Source organism: Penicillium longicatenatum, assembly GCF_028827895.1.
Source record: "Penicillium longicatenatum strain IBT 33135 chromosome Unknown contig_3_segment0_segment0, whole genome shotgun sequence".
NCBI lineage: Eukaryota > Fungi > Ascomycota > Eurotiomycetes > Eurotiales > Aspergillaceae > Penicillium > Penicillium longicatenatum.
Window position 1 is genome coordinate 3,741,605 of NW_026643121.1, and position 24,300 is coordinate 3,765,904.

The window sequence follows — 24,300 nt, forward strand, 5'->3', positions numbered from 1 at the left end:
TAGGTTTATTCGCGTCTGAGTGCATAGTTCTTAACGCCGCAATGGATAAGGGGCCCCACTGGATCACACCATCAGCTCTACCGAGTATTCTCGAGCTTGCTGATGAGGATGGCATTGATATCGTTCACACGGAAGACGAGAGCGAGTCTGAATACTCTCAAACGGAGTCGGATCGTGTTTTCGTTGTGCCGGATGAAGGATCTGAAGCCACGGGGGACAATGAATATGAGCCCCCAGAGATTATTTCTACAACTTCATCCGACGAAGAAGACGTAAGTTCAAGAGTGGACCACAGGAGCCATTTTTCTCATGTAACATGCAGGATGAACCTGCACCGGAGATACTCGGCCAACGTCAAGTCGTGCGTCGTCGGGGAATTGTAACCCAATTCGAAGTAAAAATGTGGATTGATAGTGACCACTGGAATTTTCTATTGGAGCTTATCAGGGCTTGCGCAGAAGCCGATGAAATTGAATAAATATTGTCCACTTCTTGTAGATTTCTGAACCTACGAATAGAATGATAGGTTGATTTCCTTGTGACAATTTATCTTGTTTCCGTCAGAGGGTTTTTTCTGTTCTTTATTACAGTACTCATGACAAATTCCACCTTGTATTAATCGGAATGTTCAAATCTGCTTATGTAGTGTTATCTGATTTGCAATAAATGTAAATTTCTACTTTAGACTTTCCACTTGTGTAAGTTTACTCAAGTTGAGCCAGTCCATAGGTAAATTGACATGATCAAAACCACGACATGGGTAGCATGGCCACACATTCCACACCAAGAACGCTAGAAAATGTAGGTACTTTATACGTAGCTATGTAATTCAATGTTCCAGACTTTTGGAGACAGATAATGCCCCAGAACCTATTCCCTAATTTAGCAAATTTATGTTTGGTTCCTTCCCATTAAGGTCCAATACCCAAGACACAAGAAGGAGATATTCTACGTAGATAACTTGCAACATGAACGGAAAGTCAATTGGTATTATATCTACCTCGAGCAAGTAGCTATTACTTAAGACGACATGTTTAGGAGAAGGATCTTAAAGCATTTCACAAACTAGGACGAGTATACATAGACTCTCTCGAAACTAACTCAAATGATCACTTCAACAAAGACAATCTTCCCAGAGTTTGCCACAACACTAATCTACATCCAACTTGCTCGCAATTTTGGACATAAGCCCCGTAAGTACATCAAGGCGTTGATTGAGCGAAATCATATCTGTTCTGAGAGATGCGGTTTTTTCCTCTACTATCCTACATATTTTGTCATCGAGGTCTTTATCTCCACTTGGCAACTCCGTCGGCAGTACTGTATAATTCCTTGTCGATCTTTTGGGCTTTTCTGGTCTATGGCAAGCAGGATCTCTGACTTTTATTACCTGAGAGTGGGTTTTCCAGGGAGCCGGTGTCTTATCTCGTTGAGATGTTGCCTCGATATATTCTTCGGCTCTTTCTAATCCCTCCAGCCCCACAAAGTTGGTAAATGTCATGACGGTGAATCCATCTTTACCGCTTATCTGCATAATGCACTCGCTAGCAGGACTCCTACAAGGTCCTACATATCGCTCTTTGGGTACCATGTATGCAGTACCCCAATACTTATGCAACCCACCGTACGTCTCCTTGCTAACGGGATTTCGAGTCGCCGCTGTTATGATCATTCTGCGCTCCAGCTTATCCCAATCATCGACTGCAATGCTGATTTCGAATTTACTGACCATTTCAAAACAATACTTACCCCCAATTCTCCTTTGTACGCCGTAGTGTGATTTAGACCCCCCTTTGTATTTAAATATTTTCTCGAAAAGAATGATAGTCTCCTTGGCATCTCCCTTGATCCTAAGGGCGTCATGATGCTTAAACCATTCATCCTCAATTGAACGGTTGTCTTTATCATACTTCAGACTCTGGTCACCTGTTGACGGGGGGATGCCAATGGAGTCATCCATTTCGTCCTTAATTGAATGATTATTTTCATCATACTCGCCGTTTGACTGTGGAATGGATGATGTCATCGGGTCACCAAGGGGAGCATCACCAGGTGCGTCGGGCAATACTTCATGAGTGAATTTCTTGATATCTGTTCAAATTTTAGTCGTGGCCAGCCATCACATATTGGCCGTCAAATTGGGCACTAGGTTGTCTATCTCACTTTCAGAGGCCTGGTCTACACCATTTATTTTCTGGCTTCGAGCATATTCAATCCAGTTTTCACGCTCACTCCACACAGCGTCGTATTGATTCGCAACCTCGCTGATATTTTCATTGCAGAGGTTGATGATCTGACTAAGTACGTCATTCAATTTCTTTCCCTGATTTGCGGTCAAGGCAGCCGTTCCACCCTCTATGCCAGCCGAGAGAACATTTTTACCTGACGGATCTTCGTGGATGAGAAGATTGCTCTTTTGAAAAAGTCGATATAGACAAGTGTCAAGTCTCAGAATAGGGGCCATTTCCACTCAATACGCGTCTGGTTTCAATACCCAAAGTAGATTACAGTGATCTACAAAGTGACATTCGTAGACACGCGTCAAGCTGCCGGCTATTCTCCAATATATAGCATCACTGGAACTCTTAAATTAGAGAGATCTTTTACCTATTGCTTGACTAGAGTTTGGGACCGTTGGAAATTAAAATAGGGGCTTGAGTGATATTCACAAATCTCTTTTAGTCTTTATTCCATTCCCGCTGGTGAACTTTATGAATCCTAAATGAACCTGAGGTCCGTCGAATGCATCTCTTTCTTTAATTTGTACCTACCGAGATTAATTCTTTATCAAAATCCCGCGGGTCAAATAAGTTAAATACTGTTATGTCTCCAGCTCCGGATAATAATAAAATTTCATTTTAAAATGTCCACGTCGGTATCTTTCGACCACGAACTTGCATTGGCTCTGGAACGTCATAGCAAGTATATCGGCACGGCAAAAGTCAGTTTAGATCAGCTTCGCTTTGTGCCAGCTCTGCCCGATGGAATCGATTCAAGAAAATCCGAGCGGCTCCAAGAAATATTTAAAATTGGACAATGCGCGCGGCTCGACGTACAAAATCATATACCAGCAATAATTTCACATGACGCCATTGAAGGCTCCTTGGCATTTAGTGGAATTACACGCGCAGACCTACTGAATGCTAGTTCAGACAGACCGCCCCTGTTGAATTTTCCTAATGGTCAATTGAAGGCACTACATGGTCGGCATCGCATTGAAGCGGCGAGCAAAGCATTATTTCCCGATGACCGTTGGTGGACAGTGGATCTTTATCTTGATGGTATTACTTCTATCCGCATACTGATTCATGCTCTAATATTCGCAGATATTGGGGAAGCTCTACGGGCTACACTTTTAGACGAGTATGCCAACGAATCGTTGCCCACAGATGGTCAAATTTACCGAAAAATTAGACAATATGAGGGCGAGGGAAATGTTTATTTTCGAGAGCGCTGGTATCTAAGGCTTTCTAAGACAGGTCGTGAGCGATTAGACCAGCTAGATAACCCTCGAAACCGAGCCTTGAGAGCCGGTTTTGATAAATTACTTGCCATTCCTGGAGTGTGGGGCCGTGGTATGCGGATCAGTTTGCTGGCCCGTATTATAGCATCCGACTGCATTGATGTGAGTTGATCCCCGTGTAGCGGCCCATCGATCTAATTCCGTTTACAGGAAATAGTCCATTATCTTGAGGTGATATACACGACATGGCTATATATCATGGGCTCTGACACAAACGCACTTTGTAAAGTCACTGATGGTGATGTTCAGTCTTTGCAACTCTTAAGACCCCATGCCCTGTCTGATGAGTTCCAATTGGTACAGGGCCGTGTGCTTAGTGGTGCAGCCTTCGGTTCCTTCACAGAAGCAGAAAGAGTAGGCATAGCCCAAAGACTAAGTGAATTCAAGGGTCTTGTTCCATCACTCTACACTTTCTTTGAGGATTTCAAGATCCTTGAAAGCTGTTCATATTGCTTCAAGCGGCTCTTGTCCCATGTCGACTACTCAATTGCCAGGACGATGAGATATATGTTTCAACCCCCACCAAATAATGATTCCGGCCAAGCTAGCTTCCAAGTCCAGATGGATGCATTCAGATTACAAGAGATTAAGATATCTGCTAGTAAATGCTTTGATCTCGCGTACAGGCAGGTTTGGCTCTTCGTCATCCGAAATTATCCCCACATGCCTCCTGATCCAAGAGATGAAGGTGAATTGTTAGCAAAGCCAAATCGAGTGCCGGCAAATCAATGGTCTGTATACCAGTTAGCCCTGCTATCTAAAAACCTAGGATTCCAGTCACCTGAAATAAACGAAATACTAGCTAATGATCCCGACGTACAAATTGCGCGCAATGCTTTGCTTACAGCCCGTGATCCATTAAACTACGCATACAACGCCCCTGCACTACATGTCCTGATAGGGAATATAGCGGAAAGTTTTAAGACGGCTAGTAAGCTTGATCGTAGTGGCATTAAGCAAATGGAATACCCGGCAAGGGTGGGCATGAGATGTGGAATGCCCCAGAGCCGTACTCATAGCCAGGACGCCCAATTGATCTACTTGTACTCTCTTCATCGACAGGGACTAGACTTGACAGGATCTGTGACAACTGCGTTCGTGATTCGATGGATGATTCATGCGTTTTTTGGGAACTGTGATGCCATTTCGTATGTAACAGAAAATGAAGACGTTCCCATGGACATAGATTCCGGAAAAGGCAAAAAGAGGGACAGCAGCGACCAACAGAAAGCAGTGACAGAATCGGTCTCAAAAAGACACAGACCAGGACCTGATGAAAATGATTCTAGCTCAGAAGATCTATCAGTTGAGGAATCTACCGAATCTACCAGCGGGCTTGGCGCACCAGTATCTGAACCCACGTCGGTCATATTTCGTATATATGGGAATATTAAGACACCCCTCCATTTCACAGATAACAAAATCGCCATTCAAAAAGTCAATAGATCTGCATTTCGCTTTATGGGGGAAAAAAAGGGTTGGGTCTTATGTGACAAAGAGCTCAACTTAGTCCAGCCAGAGAATTGTTTAGAGCAAGTCCGGCGGTCAGGTGAATTTATATTGAATATTATGAAGCGGCCAATTTTTGAATCCCTATTGGCTATCAGACAAGCTTAAGACGAGAACCATTGGGACTTGTCTTGAATTAGTGAGGTGACTTTAACACTGTCGGCCTGTGGTATTGTATCGGTCCTTTAGAATGCACAGCCATACCAAATGCAATTGTACCTTCCTTATTCCTAAGCCCTCGGCCAGCTTGGTAATGACGCTATGACTCTTGCCGCCAGTACAGTCGATAGTGGAAAGGTGGTACAGTCGGTAGCGAAATCAGCTTCCTCCTTACACACTGCTTTTCTTTTATCGGGACCCACTGCCAAGGTCTTAGCGTAGATCTTTCATTGATCAGGCCGTGCCAAGTTGAGGGCCGTTGTAAACTGCGCCGTGTATGGTACTGTATATCCTTACGTAATAGTACATCCAGTGCTCTGAATGTGGGCGGTAAACGTTGTTTGTTACGGTACTTGACATGGCGCATTTTACGGTAGGCCTCAATACCCGATCTGCGCTAAGGTTTTGGCAGTGGATCCCGAGAAAATAAATGCTGTGTCTAGGGAGGAAGCTGATTACGCTATCGACTGTATCATGCCGGCTCATAGTATATTTCGATGTTTTCGTTCAGTTTAAACAGCCATAGAGTTCATACTAATCGATGATGTCTTGGTGCTGGGGCGCTTAGCGTGATTCTCAATTTTTGGGCGGAAGCTATTTTCGCCATTGTATTCGTGTGCCTTCAAATGATGAAGGCATATGCGAAAAGCTAGCGGTCAAAATTGGAATGATAATAAAGACCAGCCATGTTTTTCGTTAAAGCTTTTACATGCCTAGTGTTCAACTGGACTTCAATTTGGTCTTTGACTTAAATAAATATCACAGATTACCCCCTCTCAATTTTGTCAGCTCATCGACAGTTATGATGGAGAGTCTACCAATTGAGATTCTTTACCAACTAGCTGACAGCGTGGGTGCTTCAAGTGACCGGTCAACGATACTCGGATTACTAAAAATAATAGATGGATCAATCCACTCGTCGCCAATGTAGCGTGGTATCTAAGCTATTGCGCCAGGCCGTTGCCCCCCGTCTATTTCACAGTATCACTCTTTACGCGGAGAGCGAATGGGCATTGTATAGATTTCACATTCCGAAAAGTGGCCTTTCCAATCAGACACGCCAGTATATTAGGGTGGTCAATGTTCAAGCGAATAAAAGATTTGTTCAAAACCGCTGCGGTTTTCGCACAGTCCTCCCATTTTCAACCACAGACGTTCCACCGCACTGCCCGGAATATCACCAAGATTTTCTTGACCAACTATTGTCAGAGATATGCCCAGCTCTACTTAGATTACCTAGCAAGAGCTTGAATCTATTCAAGTATGTCTGTTTGTGACTGCAGATCTAAGCACCACTCTGACCTTGATAGCTGGAGCCTCGGGTGCTGTGTACCCCACCAAATCATTATATACCTTCAAAGTATTCCAGCGTTACAAAGTGTATCATTCTCCATTGACTCGACCTGTCCATGGGCTGAGAGGACAAAAGAAGACATCAGTTTCTCTTTCATTGGCAAAGCCGTAAACGTTTCATTGATGGAATGCGGGCCTCATTCAAGTTCGGAAGTATTGATTCAGTGTCAAGCCACAGAACACTAGAAACAGCAAGGCTATGCGTCATAGTTCAACACAGCAGATATGACAGCCTGGTCAATAATCAACGGAGAGAATGTCTTTTCTAAGTCCCTGATCTATGAGAGATTCATACCTACACTTCAAAGTTTGAATTGAGAAAGCCTTGTTGTTGCTTCATATTTAGTTCCGTTGGTATACATTGGCAGACTTGCCGTAGTTTGCTTATGTTCCTTGGTAACTAGACAGATCCCGGACATAATTTCCAAACAATGGGAAAAAACCAAGTCAATACTCGGAAAATCTTTTGGACATCCTTTATAGAGTCGCAGTCCCCGTCGATGATGATAACATTCGTACCAACTTTGAGCACTAGGGATAATGAAGACAGCAATGCATTCAATAGTCCCACATCTCCAAATAATCCTCCGTATTACACCCAAACCTCAGCGTCTCCTGTTTCTCATAGGTTAAAGACCTTCGGAATAATTGCAAGCACAATATTTGGTGCCATCTTTTGTTTTTTATTCATTTTCCTCTTCTCTCATTGGAAAGCTAGACAGCGTGCCAGAATTGAACCTCGAAAACATAGGGACCCAGCTCGATCCTACTTTTCTGCAGATACTACATGAGAGATCAGAAGGAGCCATGTGAAGACCACCGTTTTTCCTTAGAATGGAATTTTTCTAGTTTACGAGGCTCAATCCATCAGCCAGAGCATTAGGTGGCAGCTTGCATATCCACAGCTATGTACTATATCGGACTGAGAACAAGAAGGGCCGACTCGAACAAGAATTTCGTTTGAGAATTACTATTTCTACTCGATTACACTACGGGACGGTTCACGGCAGGCCGAAACCAGCCGCCCTAGCACATTAGCTAATACTCCATAACAACATGGCATTTACGGATATCACGTGAGAAGCAACCCTCAGTGATCAGGCATCCATCTCATCCCATGATAGGATAGGATGGGACCCCATCGAAGGATAGGACGGACTAGATATATAAAGAACGGTCATTACCACACATGTATTTAGTTCTTCGCGTTCAATTACACATTGTTACTTGGAACCTACAGATCTAGCTTCACACTTGTTTCGTACCTAAGCCAACCCACCCTACTAGGAGAGGTATACTTAGTCTCTTGTCACTTGACACAGATCCTAAGCATAGCTTGACTAGGCGCACTACCTGGCACAGACCAACAAGAGTCTAATCTATAGACCCGAGCCCGTGTAAAGCCTACAGGCAACGGTACGGTTGCGATTGAGACTTGAGGACGAGCCTCGACGTACGTATAACGGACCATACGAGCGATACTCATTGTGACCAGTTAGCACCGCGTAACATTAGGATACAACTTCCGGGAATTAAGTCCAAAGAATGTCCGGTCAAACTGAATTCGAAAACTACTGTATGAATGTCAGAAGCTGCTTCGTGATTGTATAGAAACTCAATAATGTCGAGGTGGATTGGAAATAAAGAAATAGCGCGTCGAACCCCAGCTTCAATCTATTGCAGGTAGCTAGGGGATACTGGATGAATGGCAGGAAAAAAATCGAGTAATAACGGAGACGAAGGTAGCTTTGTCTACTAGGCATATCTTAGGCTATAGAGTCATTAACACCTGCTAGAGTTTGCTTTATGAGCGGCCAGCTAGCTCGAAAGGTGCCTTAATTTGATAGACAGGTACGCAATAAGTCTGTATGTGATCGCACAGACGCCGAGTGAAATGAGGCTGATCTCTGGCTCAGCGCTCAAATGATATCTAGCAAGAAGTTCTGTCCCTGATTGATCGGAGCATGAGGAAGTTGGTGACTCCGTACAGTGAAAGATTTGTCCACGTAGCATAAAACTTGCTAGATTAGCAGTTGAGTATTTGAGAGGCGATAAATAGCTCAGCCCGCGGAGAAATTGAGGCAAGTTCGGATTCATGATGCCTGCGATAATCCATGATAAAAACAAGACCACAGATGAGATACTAACCGATAGCCCTTGGTTTGGGCATATGCTGAAGAAAGTAATTCCAACAGATTCGCCACAATTCACTATGCACAGAGCATTGAATGAGGACACCGCAAAACTGGGCCATGATCGACCTAAACCGATAACCCATGTAACCAGAGCGCTGAAAATGGCACTCGAAAACAGTTCCAGGGGAACTTCTAGGCATGTATACTGTAGCACAAAGCATTCCTCAGTGTAGAAGCCGTCGGCATGCTCTTGGACGAATTGACCATATTCACTTGGATATAGAGCCATGCTTTGAGTCAAACCTAAGTATTGGGAGTGTCAGTCGTACCCGAAGAACCGTACCGTACGGATTGCTTAACGTCTAGCAGAATGGTTTCCCTACCAGCATAATAAAGTGCCCCAAATTGTTGTATTAGACCCAGACTAGTCTGGAAGTCCTGCATGCCGTGTTGCAAGCGTCCAAAGAAGAGCGATAGGACGATACCAACGCCAATAGTCTGCGTGATGCGGATTGCCATGAGAAACGGCTGCCGCCAAAGATTCAATGCAGCTCTGCGGAGGAAAATATGGAGTACTGCGTAAAAAGGGCTGGTTTGCCGTCCCCGTCTAAACCCCACGTTTCCGATGTCATTGGAGACGTTAGCTTGACTTCCAGTGCCGAAGTCCTCCGAAAACGTATCCCAACCACTTATAAAAAGATTTTCACGGGAAAATTCTGTGCTGTTGGTTAGATCTCCGTGAACGGCCAGGTCCATGATAAAATCGGCCGGATTAATGCCTTGCTCGAATATTTGCCTGGCGGAGTCTTGGATGCGAGCTAGAATGGATGAACTGCGACCAGCACAGATCATATGTCCATCTGACGACAAAAGCATGAGGTATGTGAAGTGTTCGAACAATTCCTGTTGCGGCTGATGAATGCTGAGGATAACAGTTCGGCCCTTTGAAGCATATTCTTGGAGCATACGAATTATCGAGAATGTGGTGAAGCTATCAAGTCCAGAGGTTGGTTCATCCAGCACCAATACCTCTGGGTCTGTCAGAAGCTGAATCGCAATTGAAAGCCGTCTCCGCTCTCCCTGACTGATTCCCTTGAGCCGGACGCTGCCAACGACTGTGTCTGAGCAATGCGCAAGACCCATGGACTGGATCAACTGCTCCACTTCCTGGACTTTCCCTCCGGCCGGTGCCAATTTGGGCAGTCTTAGTGCCGCGGCAAATGCAAGCGTTTCCCGAACGGTCAGTGTCGCCAAAAGTGAATTGTCGTCCTGAGGCACATAGCAGCTGATAGTCCGAATCTCGCGAGGCAGCAAGTTCTTACCGCCGTACAGTACTTCGCCATAAGTCCGGTAAGCCGTAGTCCATGAGGGAGTTGGTGAACGACCAGCAATCACATTAAGGAGAGTCGACTTCCCACTTCCAGACGGGCCCATAACAATATTCAGCTCGTTCGACATGTATTGTACATTTAGGGACTGAATCACGTGACGCCTCTCAAGATTCCTTCGATACCATAAGTTACGTGGTGACCTCTTCCGGACAAGCTCTAGCCCAAAAGAATGGAGCTGAACTGTCATCTGTGGCGAAAGCTCTGCGACCTGGGTGTTTCTGGTTTGATTAGCAGAAACAGTCACGATTGGCCGCTCGATTGCTCCTGGTCCCAGAGCCACTCGAATCCCTGTCTCATGGAAGTATTCTAGTGTCATTGTGGCGATAACATGGAATCCAAAAAAAATGATAAGAGAGCCACGATAGGTTGCCATATCCAAGGTTGAGGAAACCCAAGCGCTCTCATTACATATTTCCCGGTGTATTCTTGGCATGCGGTATTGAAAGGGTCGTGGGAATAGGGACAACCGTAGACACGTCCCTGGGCCGAATGGCGGTTGAGGCCAATGAATTCGTTTGAACATAGGGCACCAAAGAGATAGAAGTTCGGTGTTACCCATTTGGTCCAGGCAACATAGGCAGGGATTCGACGTACAGGAAGGAAGTACCCACAAGCCATCGACTGAAACGTAAAGAAAATATTACCGATGAGGCTGGCCGTAGCAAAGTTGCGGGAAATGCCAACGCATATCGTGGCAACGGCGATTGTGATGTAATTCGTGATGGTGATTAAGCAGACGAATATCAAGAACTCTCCAGTCTCCTTGTGAAAGCCAACCATAAAGTAGAAAATCGATGAGAAGAACAAAGGGGACGGGATATCCTCCAGTAAAAGCTTAGCCGCTCTTCTGCTGATCAAAAATGTGAGAGTGTCAACCGCCCCTTCCAACCTTTCCTGGTCATATACCTGGACGTCAAGGGAGAGCCTATAAATTTCGAACAGAAGCACAAGGTAGCCATATAACTGGCTCGCAACGAAAAGACCACTCTCCCGTGACCGGATGCCTTGTAGACTCTCATCTACTTGATAAAATGTTAGGCCAGTAAATAAGGCTAACGTGACAGACATGAGTAAAACAGCTGCCACACCCAGTGGTTCACGGCAAGTTGTCTTTATCGTGCGCATTGTCAATGCCTTGAGCTTGCGAGGGAAAGACAGGTTATTTCGGATTGAAACCTCGGAGGTGAAAGGGTTGGGAACATGACTGCAAAGGTGTGAGATCTCCCAGCATTCTTTCAAGTACCTGACTGTTTCCTTGGCAGAAGCATTCTTTTCGGCCGTGGTGGCATTTGTGGCAGACAGTTTGATCATGAAATCCACAGGGTTACTCGTTGAAGCCATAGGAAACCCACATGAGCCAAAGTGAGCGGATACTTGCCTCAAAGGGCCACCATAAAGGAGGCATCCGTCGGAGAGAAGTAACACTTGATCGAACAAGTCGCAAATTTCTCTCCGAGGTGAATGGATGGAAAGTACCACAGTCCGACCCTGCTGAGCAAGCTGTTTCAAAACCCTTATAACCCGGTAGGCGGAGGCAGAATCTAACCCTGTTGTGGGTTCATCGCACAGAATACATGAAGGATTTGCGAGAATGCGAATGCCAACATTCACTCGCCTTTTTTCGCCTCCACTGCATCCTTTACCAGACATGGTCCCAATTTTAGTCTCTGCACATTGGCTCAACCCGAGATCGTGGATTACCTGCTCAACAATGGCGGCTCGTTCATGGGGATCTGGTAATGGCAGTCGAAGATCCGCAGCAAACGTCAATGTCTCGCGTACAGTGAGAGTTGGTAGTAGTGCTTCGTACTGGGTGGTATACCCTGCTCTGAACGTAGCACCTCTCAGTTCACCTCTGAATGAGACCGACCCTTCTACCTGGAGCTGTTTGGCACTCAAGTACCCAGTGATACAGTCCAACAGAGTGGTTTTTCCACTTCCACTTCCTCCGATAATTGCAGTCACGCTACCGCTGGGGATTTGGGCATTTATCTTTTGCAAAAGCTGTTTTGTTCGTGGCGGACTCTGTGCTTGATGGTTGAGAACTTTGTTCGGGTAATCCGTGCGCCGTTTTGTGGTTGCCACTGAAAGGTTCGAAATCACTATCTCAACTGGTAACACCGGCGGAAGGAGGGAACTGGTCCCTTCGAAGTGTACTGGGTCCATTATTCTGCTTGAAGAGCTTGTAAGGGTCTCCCGACGGATGATTCTCAACTAGCGGATAATGAGGACGTAATACGCAACCACGGAGGTTTCGTGATTGATCTAAATTAAATAAGGGAAAGAACCTTCACTGTCGGAGGGTCATAGTTACGCCAATATGGATGATTGCGTAGGGATAGATAGCTGATATGCAAGGGGTGTAAGGTATGTACGTGCGTGATCAAATGGTGCATAAAATTGGCCGCGTAATATGACACCCTTCGGTTCATAAATTCTGATTCTCTAGCCCTCTCTCTTTGGACGTACAAGGATGGAAGATATTCGTAAACCATTAGCATGTCCTAGTTTCAGCCTGAAATGACAACACAACACACCAGACCACATCCTTTTCGCTGATTCAATAAGGTTTTCGCGCCACGATCAAGAAAACGGGCGTAAATATCTCCTTCTCACCACCCTCTACAAGGGCAACGTTCAAGTCCGCCAAGTTCAGGAGCACCTGGATTGTTGCTGGCGGCAGAATACCAAACCACTCGCCTAGAATGGCCAAATAGTAGGCAAATCCCCCCACTAGCAGCGAGCGAGTCAAAACTGTGATATACGCACAACGAAGAGTATCACTGAGTGAAAACATCCATTTGAAGGATAGTCGGAATGGGTAATACCATGGAATGTCGCTGTAATGATCTGCAAGGTCTTCTGCTATCTCAACCTCGAAGCCCGCGCGCCTCAGAGCATCGACGGCGTCAGACGTACGTACCATGTTGGGAATACCCATGCCTTTTTCAAGATTGAGATGAACTGCACAGTGCGTGGGATTATTTTTGTCGAACCTTTCTGTCATAATGAGCTCGTAAGCAGCGAACTTCCCCCCTGGCTTCAGTACTCGATAAATCTCAGAATAGACACCTTCGAGGTTCGGCGCGTAGGATGTGCCTTCAATCGAATAAGCACAGTCAACTGACTGCGACTGCAGGGGCATCTTCATGAAGTCTGCTTTAATAAAGTTGACTCTGTCGCTCAACCCATCCCGTTCGGTATACCGAATAGCGCGGCCGATCTGGTACTCATTCAAATTGATCCCCAGGACTCTTGCTTCTGTGAATCGAGCGATCTCTCTGGCTGGGCCTCCAACTCCACTCCCGACATCGAGAACGTATGCGTCCCTTATGATCCCAGCGTAACAGGCTAGGCTATGCTCATGACGACGAGCAGCTTCACGCATCGTTTCACCTTTTTTGAGGGTAAAAAGATGCAAGGAGCTTGCCCATAGATGCTCGATAATATCCGTGACCGTATCATAGTAGCTGGAGAAGTATTTCAAAGTAAGGCTATTGGTCGTATAACATTTCTATTGGATGAAGACAAGGTTTTGTTCTATTGAAATCTGGAACAGACAGCGGGGGCATCTCTTACCACTTTGCTACGGCATCGTAGTTTGCGCTCCGGATGGCCCTGACGGCTTCGGCGCCCTCTGGGCTGCTATCCCAGTACTCAAAATACTTCGCCACCGTTGACTTATGGGTCATACGATTTTTCGCACATAAAGCAACGATACCACCGCGCGATTCGATCGACCTCTCGTTGAGAGAGCGGACCGACTTGAGAAGCGGGGCTTCTTCCGAAGCCTTAGCCTTCATTGGAAAAGAAAAAGGTGATTGATGGTAGAAAGCTTCGCTCCTATGACCAGACTACTTCAATGACCCAGCGAGGCGAGCTGCGAGGGGATTTATATGTTGTCTGTCTCCTCGAACCGAGAGCTCGTGCTGCAAGTGTTCGAGAAGGAAACCTCAGGGAGTTCCGCCACTGTTGAGTGATTCGAGGTAGACTGTCGTCTAATTCCTAGACCGCTGCTTTGCACAGCATGGTATTCCGTCGTCTATTTGGCTGAGGTGACAAGGTCTTTCCATCTAAAGTTATGGAGCCCTTGCTTCGAGAAGCAAGGGTCTGAAGCGGTTTTCTGCTAGAGCTTACTTTCAATCACCTTGCGTCAGTAAGGGTCTGTACAATGCACCCAATTACGCGCTGCCAAGGTCATTGAAAGCTACGGTTAGTGAAGCGATACGCTATTCAACTGTTCAGTTGTGTCGTTCACGCGCGGCTCGATGGACCTTACCTTGCTGTCTACTATGCATATTTGACTCTTACAATTGTGGCTGTCTTCGCAAAATAGTCAATTTTCTAGAACATCCCATGTAAACAATAAGCACACCGCTTGCACTTAGCTTGAGTGATACATGAAGCAACCCTAAGCCTCCAAAGCCGTGTGACGTTGATTATTAGTGTAACAAGTCAAGGGGACTGCAAATCACCCGGCCGAATGGACGACCAGTGATTATATAACTACTACAGAAATAAACTATGCTTTATTAATAATCTCGCGCAGTCAAGGGGGACAAAGAAGTATACTTTGGCCGTAACGGGTCACCTGCCGCTGCGGTCTTAGACCATAGCGTCAGATAGAGCCCCTCCGGGCTCCTTTGTTGGGAGTCAATGTGTCTGTATTGAAGTAATTTCTATATACAGAGGAAAAAAAGGTGGGAGGAACAAGTTCGAAGCTTGACTGCGTGAGAAAATGACGAGCTACCACTAAAGGCAAGCAACTGACTCTCGTGAGGCAGTTTCAGGAGAGAAAAGGCCCTCAGGAATGTCGGTGTAGATATCCGTGAGGTGACGATGCGCAACCGTGAGGCAACCCCAATAAAAATACACTCTATATGACTAGCGGTCAACACTTCAATGATATGAAAAAAACAACCTTATCGCTGCAGACAGACTATGCGATAATGCAGTAGACACATCACTAATTGTCGATCGAAACGAAATTCACCACGATGTCTGTCTGCGTCATCATTGGCGTCAGAATATTTAAAGTCCTCGTATCTTTCCGACTCAGCAGATTCTGCTCAAGCACTTGCAAATCCTGCTGCTTTTACTAAAGCTCCTGCTCACCTTGTTTACTTTCAAGAGGCATTCATTCTGTCAGCAACATCATCACTGATACCTTTTTGGCTGTGGGGCGATGCTATATGATCCGAAACAATATGTCGCCCACTGATATTATCGCAACTCTGCCACGAGTATATCTAAAAGGAGGCGGCAAGCGACCCCAAATAGACAACGCGCTCTGGGGTCGTCGAAGTCATGTTTCGACGATTTCTGGTCTTCTTAGCATGTTGTTTATGAATGTTGTGCAGTTGTTCGTGATATTCCTCTGCATCTGCTTCGAGCGGTTTGACGGCTCATTACAGCATGGCTTGTTGGATCTACTAGCCTGTCAGTCCTTGAAAGGCTTCTTCCAACAATATCTTCCTGCTGTATTCCTCCGCCCTGCAATTTTCTATTTCGGCTGGGTTGCTTCACAGGCATTACTATATTCCGTTCTTCCAGGGAAGATAGTGTACGGACCCTCGACACCTGGTGGCCATACACTGTCGTATTGCTTGAACGGGCTCAGCTCATGGCTTGTCACGATATGGGTAGTCTTGGTAGCTGCGTATGTTGGTGGTGCCGAAGCCATCGCGAGCGCAGCCCAAAGTTGGATGACTATAATAGTCGTCGCGAACCTGTATGGGTTGACGTTGTCAGCTCTGGCGTATCTGAAGGCTCATATATGGCCCAGCCATAACAGTGACCAGAGGTTCAGTGGTAGGCTCTATTCACCCTTGGCCGGCTCATGGCCTATTATCTCCTTGTGCTGGTTGGAGAGTCATTGAAGAAACGTCAAGCTAATTAGCTTAGGTTCCATCTGTCATGACTTCCTAGCAGGGATTGAATTGAATCCTCGACTAGGGCTCCATTGGGACCTGAAAATGTTCCAGGTTGGTCGACTGGGGATGAACTCCTGGGTGGTAATGTATATCTCACTTGCTACTTTGTATAAGTTGAGTATCTCACTATAACAGTGACATCTCGTTCATGGCTCGACAATACAAGAGTTATGGTGAAGTATCCAATTCGATGCTGCTGGTTATATTCTTCCATGTTATATATGTGGTGGATTTCTTCCTCAACGAAGAATGGTATGTTTTCATGTTGCGGATCTGCTTCATTTTGTGTCACTAAAGTCCATAGGTATCTAGCAACAATTGACATTGCCCACGACCATTTTGGCTTCGCCCTAGCATGGGGTTCCGCGGTTTGGCTGCCCGTAGTATATACTTCGCAAGCCCAGTACCTATCCTCGCATCCCATGCGGCTCTCACCTTGCGCAGTTGTCATAATTCTTATTGCTGGCGTCTCCAGCTACGCACTATTCCGACTATCGAACTATCAGAAACATCATTTCCGGCAGACGCACGGAAACTGCCTAATAGATGGCAGTAAGGCCCAAATGATTCGAGCCCAATATTCCACAACGGATGGCACAAATCATGAGTCACCTTTACTTTGTTCGGGTATGTAATCACTTTCGATACATGCATATGTAGCTGAAAGAGGCCCTCTTCTAGGCTTCTGGGGAATTGTGCGCCACCCCAACTATGTTGGGGACATCCTCTTCTCCTTCTGTACATGCGTTTGCTGTGGTTGGACACATTTGCTTCCCTACATCTACTTTCTCTGGATGGCTACTATGCTGGTTCACCGGTGTTACAGGGACGAGAAGCGGTGCTCTGCCAAGTATGGACCCAGCTGGGATGCTTACCAGCGAAGAGTACGATGGAGGATGGTACCTGGTATATTCTGAGATTATACTGGGGCTAAGTCAGCAGAATAGTATTTTCAAGAACACACAGATTCACAGACTTATAACGCCATAATGTTTTCTGACTCCCACTGTTAAGACAATAACCCAGCAGGAATTGCCAGCCCTAAGCCACCTGGCTTACAAGCTCGGAAGGCCCCTCGCCATGATTACAGTTACCGGGATTTTGAAAGCATGATCGTGGAAGCAGTCAATGAGGGGACGGATACGACGCGGTCACGCAAACGCAAGAGAACTGAAATGAAGGAGCCGTTTGCTTCGGTACTAGTTCCTCAGAAGACCTGCTTATTTTCCACGTCGGACAGGGTGCTGCAGCCAACAGTAACTGCGCTCCGGTGGGCGCCTTGTATGGTCGGACCTTCTGTAGACAGTACTGGCCGAGAACCTAGATCATTCAAGAGAAACGAACGACTCACAGCATCCGCTGTAAATGAAGGCTGGGCATATCGGCAATTTGAAGTCGATAAGCTCTCTCGCCTCTGGTGGATAGTGGAGGGTGACAGAACAGGGTTTTGATTGGTTTAAAGTCTAGGCGCTAATATTATTGGTAGGCATCGGCAAGGCCCACTCATCATCTCAGAAACAGCCAATAATATCAGTATGTTGGTCACATTTCTCGACGTGGTTTTGTTGTGGAGACTGCATCTTCCGATCTTTTCTCGGTTTGTCGTGGAAGGTAAGAAGACACATGTCCACGTATACTATTTCGGGCTTTTCAAAGTTCATTTCCGGAAATTGTCAAGTATCTCGAAAATCGACATATTCTTTACCATGCACGTTAATTCCGAGTCACATCCAAGCTGGGATCGCACGTCACGGATATCTGGATGGCTTGCCAGGATTGCGATAAGTGTGGCTGCATCTTCACAAGGTGGAGAGAATTGACCTATTCTCGTATCGGAACCGGACTGGTGTGCTTCAGGAAAGGTTTCAGGCATGTTAGGACCGGGTGTTGATAGTCGCTCTGTTTCCAGGTCTTCTTTTGGACCTGACTTTAGTGGAGAATATTTAGCCGCGCGGGGACCACGCTCAACTAGCGGTATGACGGCCTTTTTATGGAGTTCTCAGGAGGGTAAACTCAACAGATATCAGAATGTGCTATTACTGATTCTTCGATCATTACTCCGTTTGGGAATATAGTGATCAAACTGCAGCTAAAGGAAGCACGAGGGAAAAGAAGAAACAAATGTTCGCGGATCACTCATTCCGGGTGTCGTATTTACGAAAGCTAGGGGTGATAGACGAGTGTTACATTGACGCAAATAGCAGATGCGAATGCTGAAACAAGATGAAGAAGCTTTCTGACGATGAAGCATCAAGGGAAGACAATGGAAGTGGAGAGAGGATAATAAGGTGGCTGTTGAGTTAGTGCTACGTTACCAGAACGTTACAATAGCTGAGGAAGTCAGTCTGTTTTTGACTTGCAACCTTCTGGACATCAACTGGCTTCCAGGAAATTTCCCATTGGGAGGCCAGGGCCTTCTCGTCATCCTCGCGGACGGACACCATTTTCCCCGATCTAAGAAGACCAACGTCCTTATCGAACATGACTTTTCGGAGATCACACGTGACATGCCCAAGCATAAGAAGGTTAACTACTGGCTCTAATTCCCGGAAGACGCGAATAGTACCAGGTGGAGTCTTCTGGACGAATATGACAAAAACCTGGATCTGAGGATAGTTGAACGTGTGATTACACCTAGTAAAGGTCAGCCAAACCACGCGATGATTTTGCTGGTATTCGTACATAGACATCGCCAAAACCCACAAAGCCCAAAGCCCACAGTGGGTTGGGCTTTGGGCCCGACTCTGGGCCCATTTTCAGGTTTTGGCGATGTCTACTCACAGTGAGTATCGCTCGTAGTGGTGCTATACGTACGTCGAGGCTCGTCCTCAAGTCTTAGTCGCAATCGTACCGTTGCTGTTAGGCCTTACACGGGCTCGGAATGTGCTAGATAGTAGCGCCTAGTTAAGCTATGCTTAGGATCTGTGTCAAGTGACAAGAGACTAAGTATACCTCTCCTAGTAGGGTGGGTTGTCTTAAGTACGAAACAAGTGTGAAGCTAGAACTGTAGGTTCCAAGTAACAATGTGTAATTGAACGCGAAGAACTAAATACATCTGTGGTAATGACCGTTCCTTATATATCTAATTCGTCGCATCGCTCGATGAGTCCGGGACTCATCGCCCGATGAGTCGGCACGTGATCCTTTCCTAGGATCCCTGATTTCCTGAGACCCTGAGCTCCTCAGGATCCTTCATATCGTAGGGTACTCATGGTTGTTAGTAACCATGGTCCATCGTAGGGTGTTGCTGATCCTAGGTAGACATCGCCAAAACCTGAAAATGGGCCCAGAGTCGGGCCCAAAGCCCAACCCACTATGGGCTTTGGGCTTTATATATATCTTAAGCCCAACCCACTATGGGCTTTGGGCTTTTTATGAGGGCCCATGGGGGCCCACAAAAAGCCCAACTTTACATGAAACTGGTCTTGGCGCTCATAAATCTGCTGAGTAATACAGGAAATGCATAAAAAGACTGTATATTTTGCTTTTTTACTAGAAATAGTAAATGTTTGTCTTGTTTGTATACTAGTGGGCCCCCAATGGGCCCCCAACAATGGGCCGAGCAACGGGCCCAAAACCCGACCCATTTGTGGGTTGGGTCGGGTTGGGCTTTGGGCTTTGTGGGTTTTGGCGATGTCTAGTCCTAGCTCACGCGCTCGGCTAGAGCAACGTATTAGACTATAAACATGGTCCCATACAGGAGGCTGCCTAGTGGCCTCCTCTATAGCATTAATATCTTCATGACGTTTTAGCAGCATGCGCTAGGGTGCAGATGAAGTGCCTCTTTTATCCGTGGATCTTAGGCCGGACTTAAGGGCATTGCTGCTGTCGGTATAGTTAAATGACATATTTAGCGTTAGCTTCTTCCCTTCTCGGAAACAATCATCCCACGCGAGGAGTTGTTTCTCCACGACAGACCAATCAACATCAGTATTAACACAGGAAAGGGTGAGATCCGGTTGATTACGATGATTCACCGATACAATGATCGTTGTCTCGTCTAGTTCAACACTCTTATGGTGAAAGTTCTTGCCTACAAGTTCGTTTGACTTAGGCTCCAAAAACAAACGCCAATAATACCGAGCCAAAACCAGGTCCTGTTCCGTGTTTTTTCTCACGGGTTTGTTATTCAGGGTGACCTTCCACACAATCGAATAATGGAGATATTTAGGTGGTAGTTCATCATATAAACTTCCTTCTTCCCACTCGTTTAATTGAAGTAGTGGAATCTGGCTCAGTCGTGAGGTTTGATGTTGCGAGAGAAAATCGTCATCTGGGCGATGAAGTAGAATCTATCAAAATCAACTGGCACGAACAAAAAAGATTCTCCAGCTGATCCTTCATTTCGATCAATTTCCGTTCAACCTTACCTAGACAGAGCGACCGCGAAGAACAGAAGGGGTGAACAGCCCGTGTTAGGATATAGATGAGATTGAAAATTGACGTGTTGGGTCGTACAGTGTTCTGTCAGCTTCGTCGAGTAGTGACAATGCCCTAGAGAGTGCAATGTAGTTGGAAGATCAGCAAAGCCGCGGTCGCCCTAACCAAGCCAGATCGGTTTCACTCCTTGACGTTTGTGTTGTTTGCATGTGTGGGTCTTTGACATTCCACGGTATTCTATTAACATGATCCACCGCTATTCCCGATTCAGGGTAAATGTCAGCATCTAATCTTGAGGGCCCTCACAAACTTGCGTCTTCTTCCCAACAAATTTAGAAAGAATAGGATAATATGACGACAAGTATGTATCAGTGCCATGACAATGTAAAAGTGTTGATTTGCACAGCGCTTTCAAGGGTTTGCTGTCAAATTATGCCTGCAGTCAGTAAATTGAGGGCCGTAACTACCGGTGGATTTTAAAAGCCAATTCCACAGAGAGGAACCTGGTCACGTGCATCACCCAGTACTCGAGTTGACCCAAATCGAAACACAATTTAAATGTATTGTACTTTAAACTTGGAACCGTAACTCTAAATTTAAATACCTGTTAATACCTTGAGCAGTCGACTTTGTATTGATGCCCGTTAAATAAATATTCACCCTAGTGCCTTGGCAGTGGGGCCTAAGAAAATAAAAGATGTCTTTAGGGAGGAAGCTGATTTCGCTATTGACTGTATTATGTATGATAGATTGACGCCAAATTGGTATTGGGCGGTCAATGTAAGATCTACTAGGATCTTAGAAGTGGGTTGTGAAAAAAGGAAAGCAGTCATTAGGGAGGAAGTAGATTTCGCTACACGACTGCCCGGCATCAATTTCATCAGTAAAAGCTAATAAATGACAAGAAAGATCAGATGGTCATGATTGCTTCCTAATTCTTGATTGTCCTGCTTAGCTTAAATCTTCGAACTAGCCGCATGATTTTCGGAGACTTCAGTGCTCTAGATCGCTAAAATAGATACAAGGCGGCGTTTGTATTATAGGATGATCAAGATCGGCAGTTCAGACGTTCACCGGTGTGGATTGGATTTCTCAACACGGTGGGTGCATGAACCATGTATTAGCTGTTATCTTATCTGAATGATAAACCCGAACAAAAATTATATGAAACCTCGCTCGACCCGATAAAATGTGATGGGCAATTGCCATCCAATATGAGTGAGGAGATTGCGTTAGTCCGCGAGATTGGGCGGCAGCGGGCTTTGAATCGATTTTTCAGAACATGTTATTCAATCCTACTTGAGTTGCGTCATAGGGTTGCCGACATATCCGATGAAATACTTCTTTTCCTCCAAACAGAGAGACGGGCTTCTCCTGAAAGACTTGTTACAGTTCAGGAAATAGCCAATCAACTGCGGGATGCTGTGTTGGATGCCATGGAGGTAGAATCACAGGCCCGCTTGGCCCTGGAAGAATTACACTTCTCAGAAAGCCCAATATCCCCGCCATTCGACCACGGTCCAGACTCTAGAAATTAGATTTGGACGATAAAGGAGTTTCTATTGGCTTCTAGTCGCTTAGCGGAGCATGCTCGCGTGATAACCACGACCAGGGTTCAAATTAATCCTGATCCCCTGCCGGGGATTCATGCCCCATAGCTTGTCGCTGTGCATTGGTGTCAAAAATGGAAGTCAGGAAGCAGCTTCCGAGTTTCTGTGCCATTCTTTGACAGGACTTTATCCCTTGGGTTTTGTTCTTCATAGAGAAAAAAAAGAAAAAAGCAAGGCTATGGGTTAAATTTAGCCCCCACCTTTTTATATGCATACGGCGCTTGGTCAACAAGATCGACCGCCTATCATTACTACTATAAGATGGCCCCCAAAATATGCACTTCTAGCACATGCCTATCACCTCCGCCCTATCCCGTGATTGGATAGTAGGCATGCATCAAAGACTACGGCTCGGAGAGAACCAAATGTGTTTATAACCACGGATTCCGTAGCCGTTGCCCGGTTTGAATCCATTCCACTGAAACTCACATCATGCAAGATCACCGCCAGCAACAGCTCTTTCCGAACGACCGTGAGGAACAAGAGCTGCTTAACATACTGAACCGGCTTACTCGAAAGATGGGCGGGAAGTCGAAAATGGTAGGCAAACTCCTGTTGCACGAAATTGTCAAGCGCTGACCGATTAGATTCAATTTTCAAATGATCATAGACACTGCATTGATGCCATCTCCAAGCAAAGCTCGAATACGCGTACAGTGCTCCAATGTGTCGATAAGGCTCTAGAGCGCTTGCAACTTACTCCCGAGATCCGCAAATCGCTCAGGGTTTTTCAAATCAAGTCTCCCCTAGTGGAAGAGCAGGTTGCTAAGGAGGCATACCTAGCTCTCAATCCTGAACCTGAACTTGCCCCTTTTTCAGACGATGAGATGGACAAATCTTCGTCCAACGAATGGACACTACATGACGATATCCTCAATACAATTCTTAGCGAAGATGAACTCCCGGTTGATAGGACAGCGTACCTGGGTCAGAATACGTCAATGTTGGAGAATTCAACAGAAAAATCTTTTTTCCACCTGCCGGCTCAGTCTGTTCAACGGAGACTCAGATGCATAATATGGACCAGGGTGAACCCTTAGGCCCAATATCAGACCATGACCCCTCATCAATGGACATTTACGACATTGACGATTCCTTCTGGAACGAAGAGGACTTGAACTATTTAATGGACATAGATTCCCACTGGCAAGGTCCCTGATGTTTGAACGAGTCTTTGTTAATATAATTATCTTGGACAGACAAAATGGAACCAGATGCATGGCTGGAATATTTGGATGAGATCACTGCTCTAGAATCTACAAATGGTCTATCAGAATGGGAAATCGAGTGTGTAGCTCCCTCATCAGACTTTCTAACTAGGTTTGTTCCACCTTCGTATACCAATACCGTTACACTAATAGTGAAGAAAAGCGAGATAGAGATAAACACCCAGAGGTCGGGCTAATTGCTACCGATTGCATTCTTTCAAATTTAACCTTTAACAGAGAAGAGCGCGAGAAGTGTATCGGTTCTCCGGTTCTGCTACCCACATTGGAAACCCCTTGTTGTCCTTTGAATAAAAAAATCGAAAGGTAAGACTATAATTACGGAGACCTATGATTTACGCATAGTCCGATTAACGAAAACCAGTCTGGAACGGGATATCGGGTTTGTTTCCGTGATATCGATCCATGTTCGGTGCTGACAGAACTAGTGTGCTAAAGGAAACGTCCAAACGGTATGTTTAATTCATTTTGATCCTACATTCAACTGTTCGTTCATCTAATATTTTCTCGCACCAGGCATGATATAGACTTACGGTATGAAAGCCTCAGAAGCAAATTTCGCGGCAGCTAACATCTAAAGCTTTTCAGTCAAGTTAAAGAAGAAATATCTCGAAATTTGGAATATATAGAGAGCTTAACAAAATGGTCTAAGGAGTTGTTTACAAAGGTTAATGGGGTATTTGCAACGCGCCCGAAGGCTCCACACCCGAATTAAAGGGTGCAAAACATAGTACAAATAACGTTTTGTGATTGATATGATACTAAAGAGAGTCGTATGACAAATGAGTTGTTCACCCAAGAATGCTTTCAGCTCAAAATAGGGACCAGCTTCAAAATACGGCAAGAGAGGTCGTGCTGGGAAATATTCTTCTACATATCATTATTTCTATCTTTGAGATTTAAATTATAAATTGAGAGCTACGGCTTGAAATACGATGAGATCAGTTTTTTATATTTCAAAACCGAATTTGAATGGATGAATGGACGGATGTCATTTATCCTAATAATCGATCCACATTGTGACGTACGTTTTACCTTCGATCGCAAGAGGCGGGCGTTTGTCCCGGGTCTCTGCCAAACC

At 45.5% G+C, this 24,300-nt stretch overlaps 7 protein-coding genes across 7 annotated transcripts; 4 read left to right on the forward strand and 3 right to left on the reverse strand.

The window, feature by feature from the left end:
• Positions 1-41: 41 nt before the first annotated feature.
• N7484_006742 (uncharacterized protein) lies at positions 42-478 on the forward strand (the record flags this gene model as incomplete). Its single annotated transcript, XM_057117160.1, has 2 exons — positions 42-272; positions 323-478. The coding sequence occupies 2 exons, from the start codon at positions 42-44 to the stop codon at positions 476-478; spliced, it is 387 nt and encodes a 128-aa protein (XP_056973043.1).
• A 1,159-nt stretch (positions 479-1,637) lies between these two features.
• Positions 1,638-2,464, reverse strand: N7484_006743 (uncharacterized protein; the record flags this gene model as incomplete). The annotated part of the gene is made up of 3 exons (XM_057117161.1): positions 1,638-1,684; positions 1,750-2,091; positions 2,164-2,464. The coding sequence occupies 3 exons, from the start codon at positions 2,462-2,464 to the stop codon at positions 1,638-1,640; spliced, it is 690 nt and encodes a 229-aa protein (XP_056973044.1).
• Positions 2,465-2,863: 399 nt separating this feature from the next.
• N7484_006744 (uncharacterized protein) lies at positions 2,864-3,634 on the forward strand (the record flags this gene model as incomplete). The annotated part of the gene is made up of 1 exon (XM_057117162.1): positions 2,864-3,634. One exon carries the CDS (start codon positions 2,864-2,866, stop codon positions 3,632-3,634), a length of 771 nt encoding a protein of 256 aa, XP_056973045.1.
• Positions 3,635-8,982: 5,348 nt separating this feature from the next.
• N7484_006745 (ABC-2 type transporter) lies at positions 8,983-12,236 on the reverse strand (the record flags this gene model as incomplete). Its single annotated transcript, XM_057117163.1, has 2 exons — positions 8,983-10,288; positions 10,462-12,236. The coding sequence occupies 2 exons, from the start codon at positions 12,234-12,236 to the stop codon at positions 8,983-8,985; spliced, it is 3,081 nt and encodes a 1,026-aa protein (XP_056973046.1).
• Positions 12,237-12,630: 394 nt separating this feature from the next.
• Positions 12,631-13,873, reverse strand: N7484_006746 (sterol 24-C-methyltransferase; the record flags this gene model as incomplete). Its single annotated transcript, XM_057117164.1, has 2 exons — positions 12,631-13,564; positions 13,650-13,873. The coding sequence occupies 2 exons, from the start codon at positions 13,871-13,873 to the stop codon at positions 12,631-12,633; spliced, it is 1,158 nt and encodes a 385-aa protein (XP_056973047.1).
• Positions 13,874-15,277: 1,404 nt separating this feature from the next.
• Positions 15,278-16,920, forward strand: N7484_006747 (ergosterol biosynthesis ERG4/ERG24 family-domain-containing protein; the record flags this gene model as incomplete). Its single annotated transcript, XM_057117165.1, has 5 exons — positions 15,278-15,881; positions 15,975-16,089; positions 16,139-16,255; positions 16,308-16,630; positions 16,685-16,920. 5 exons carry the CDS (start codon positions 15,278-15,280, stop codon positions 16,918-16,920), a joined length of 1,395 nt encoding a protein of 464 aa, XP_056973048.1.
• A 5,505-nt stretch (positions 16,921-22,425) lies between these two features.
• Positions 22,426-23,681, forward strand: N7484_006748 (uncharacterized protein; the record flags this gene model as incomplete). The annotated part of the gene is made up of 6 exons (XM_057117166.1): positions 22,426-22,533; positions 22,581-22,920; positions 23,193-23,313; positions 23,439-23,525; positions 23,584-23,601; positions 23,648-23,681. 6 exons carry the CDS (start codon positions 22,426-22,428, stop codon positions 23,679-23,681), a joined length of 708 nt encoding a protein of 235 aa, XP_056973049.1.
• Between the last annotated feature and the right edge of the window lie 619 nt (positions 23,682-24,300).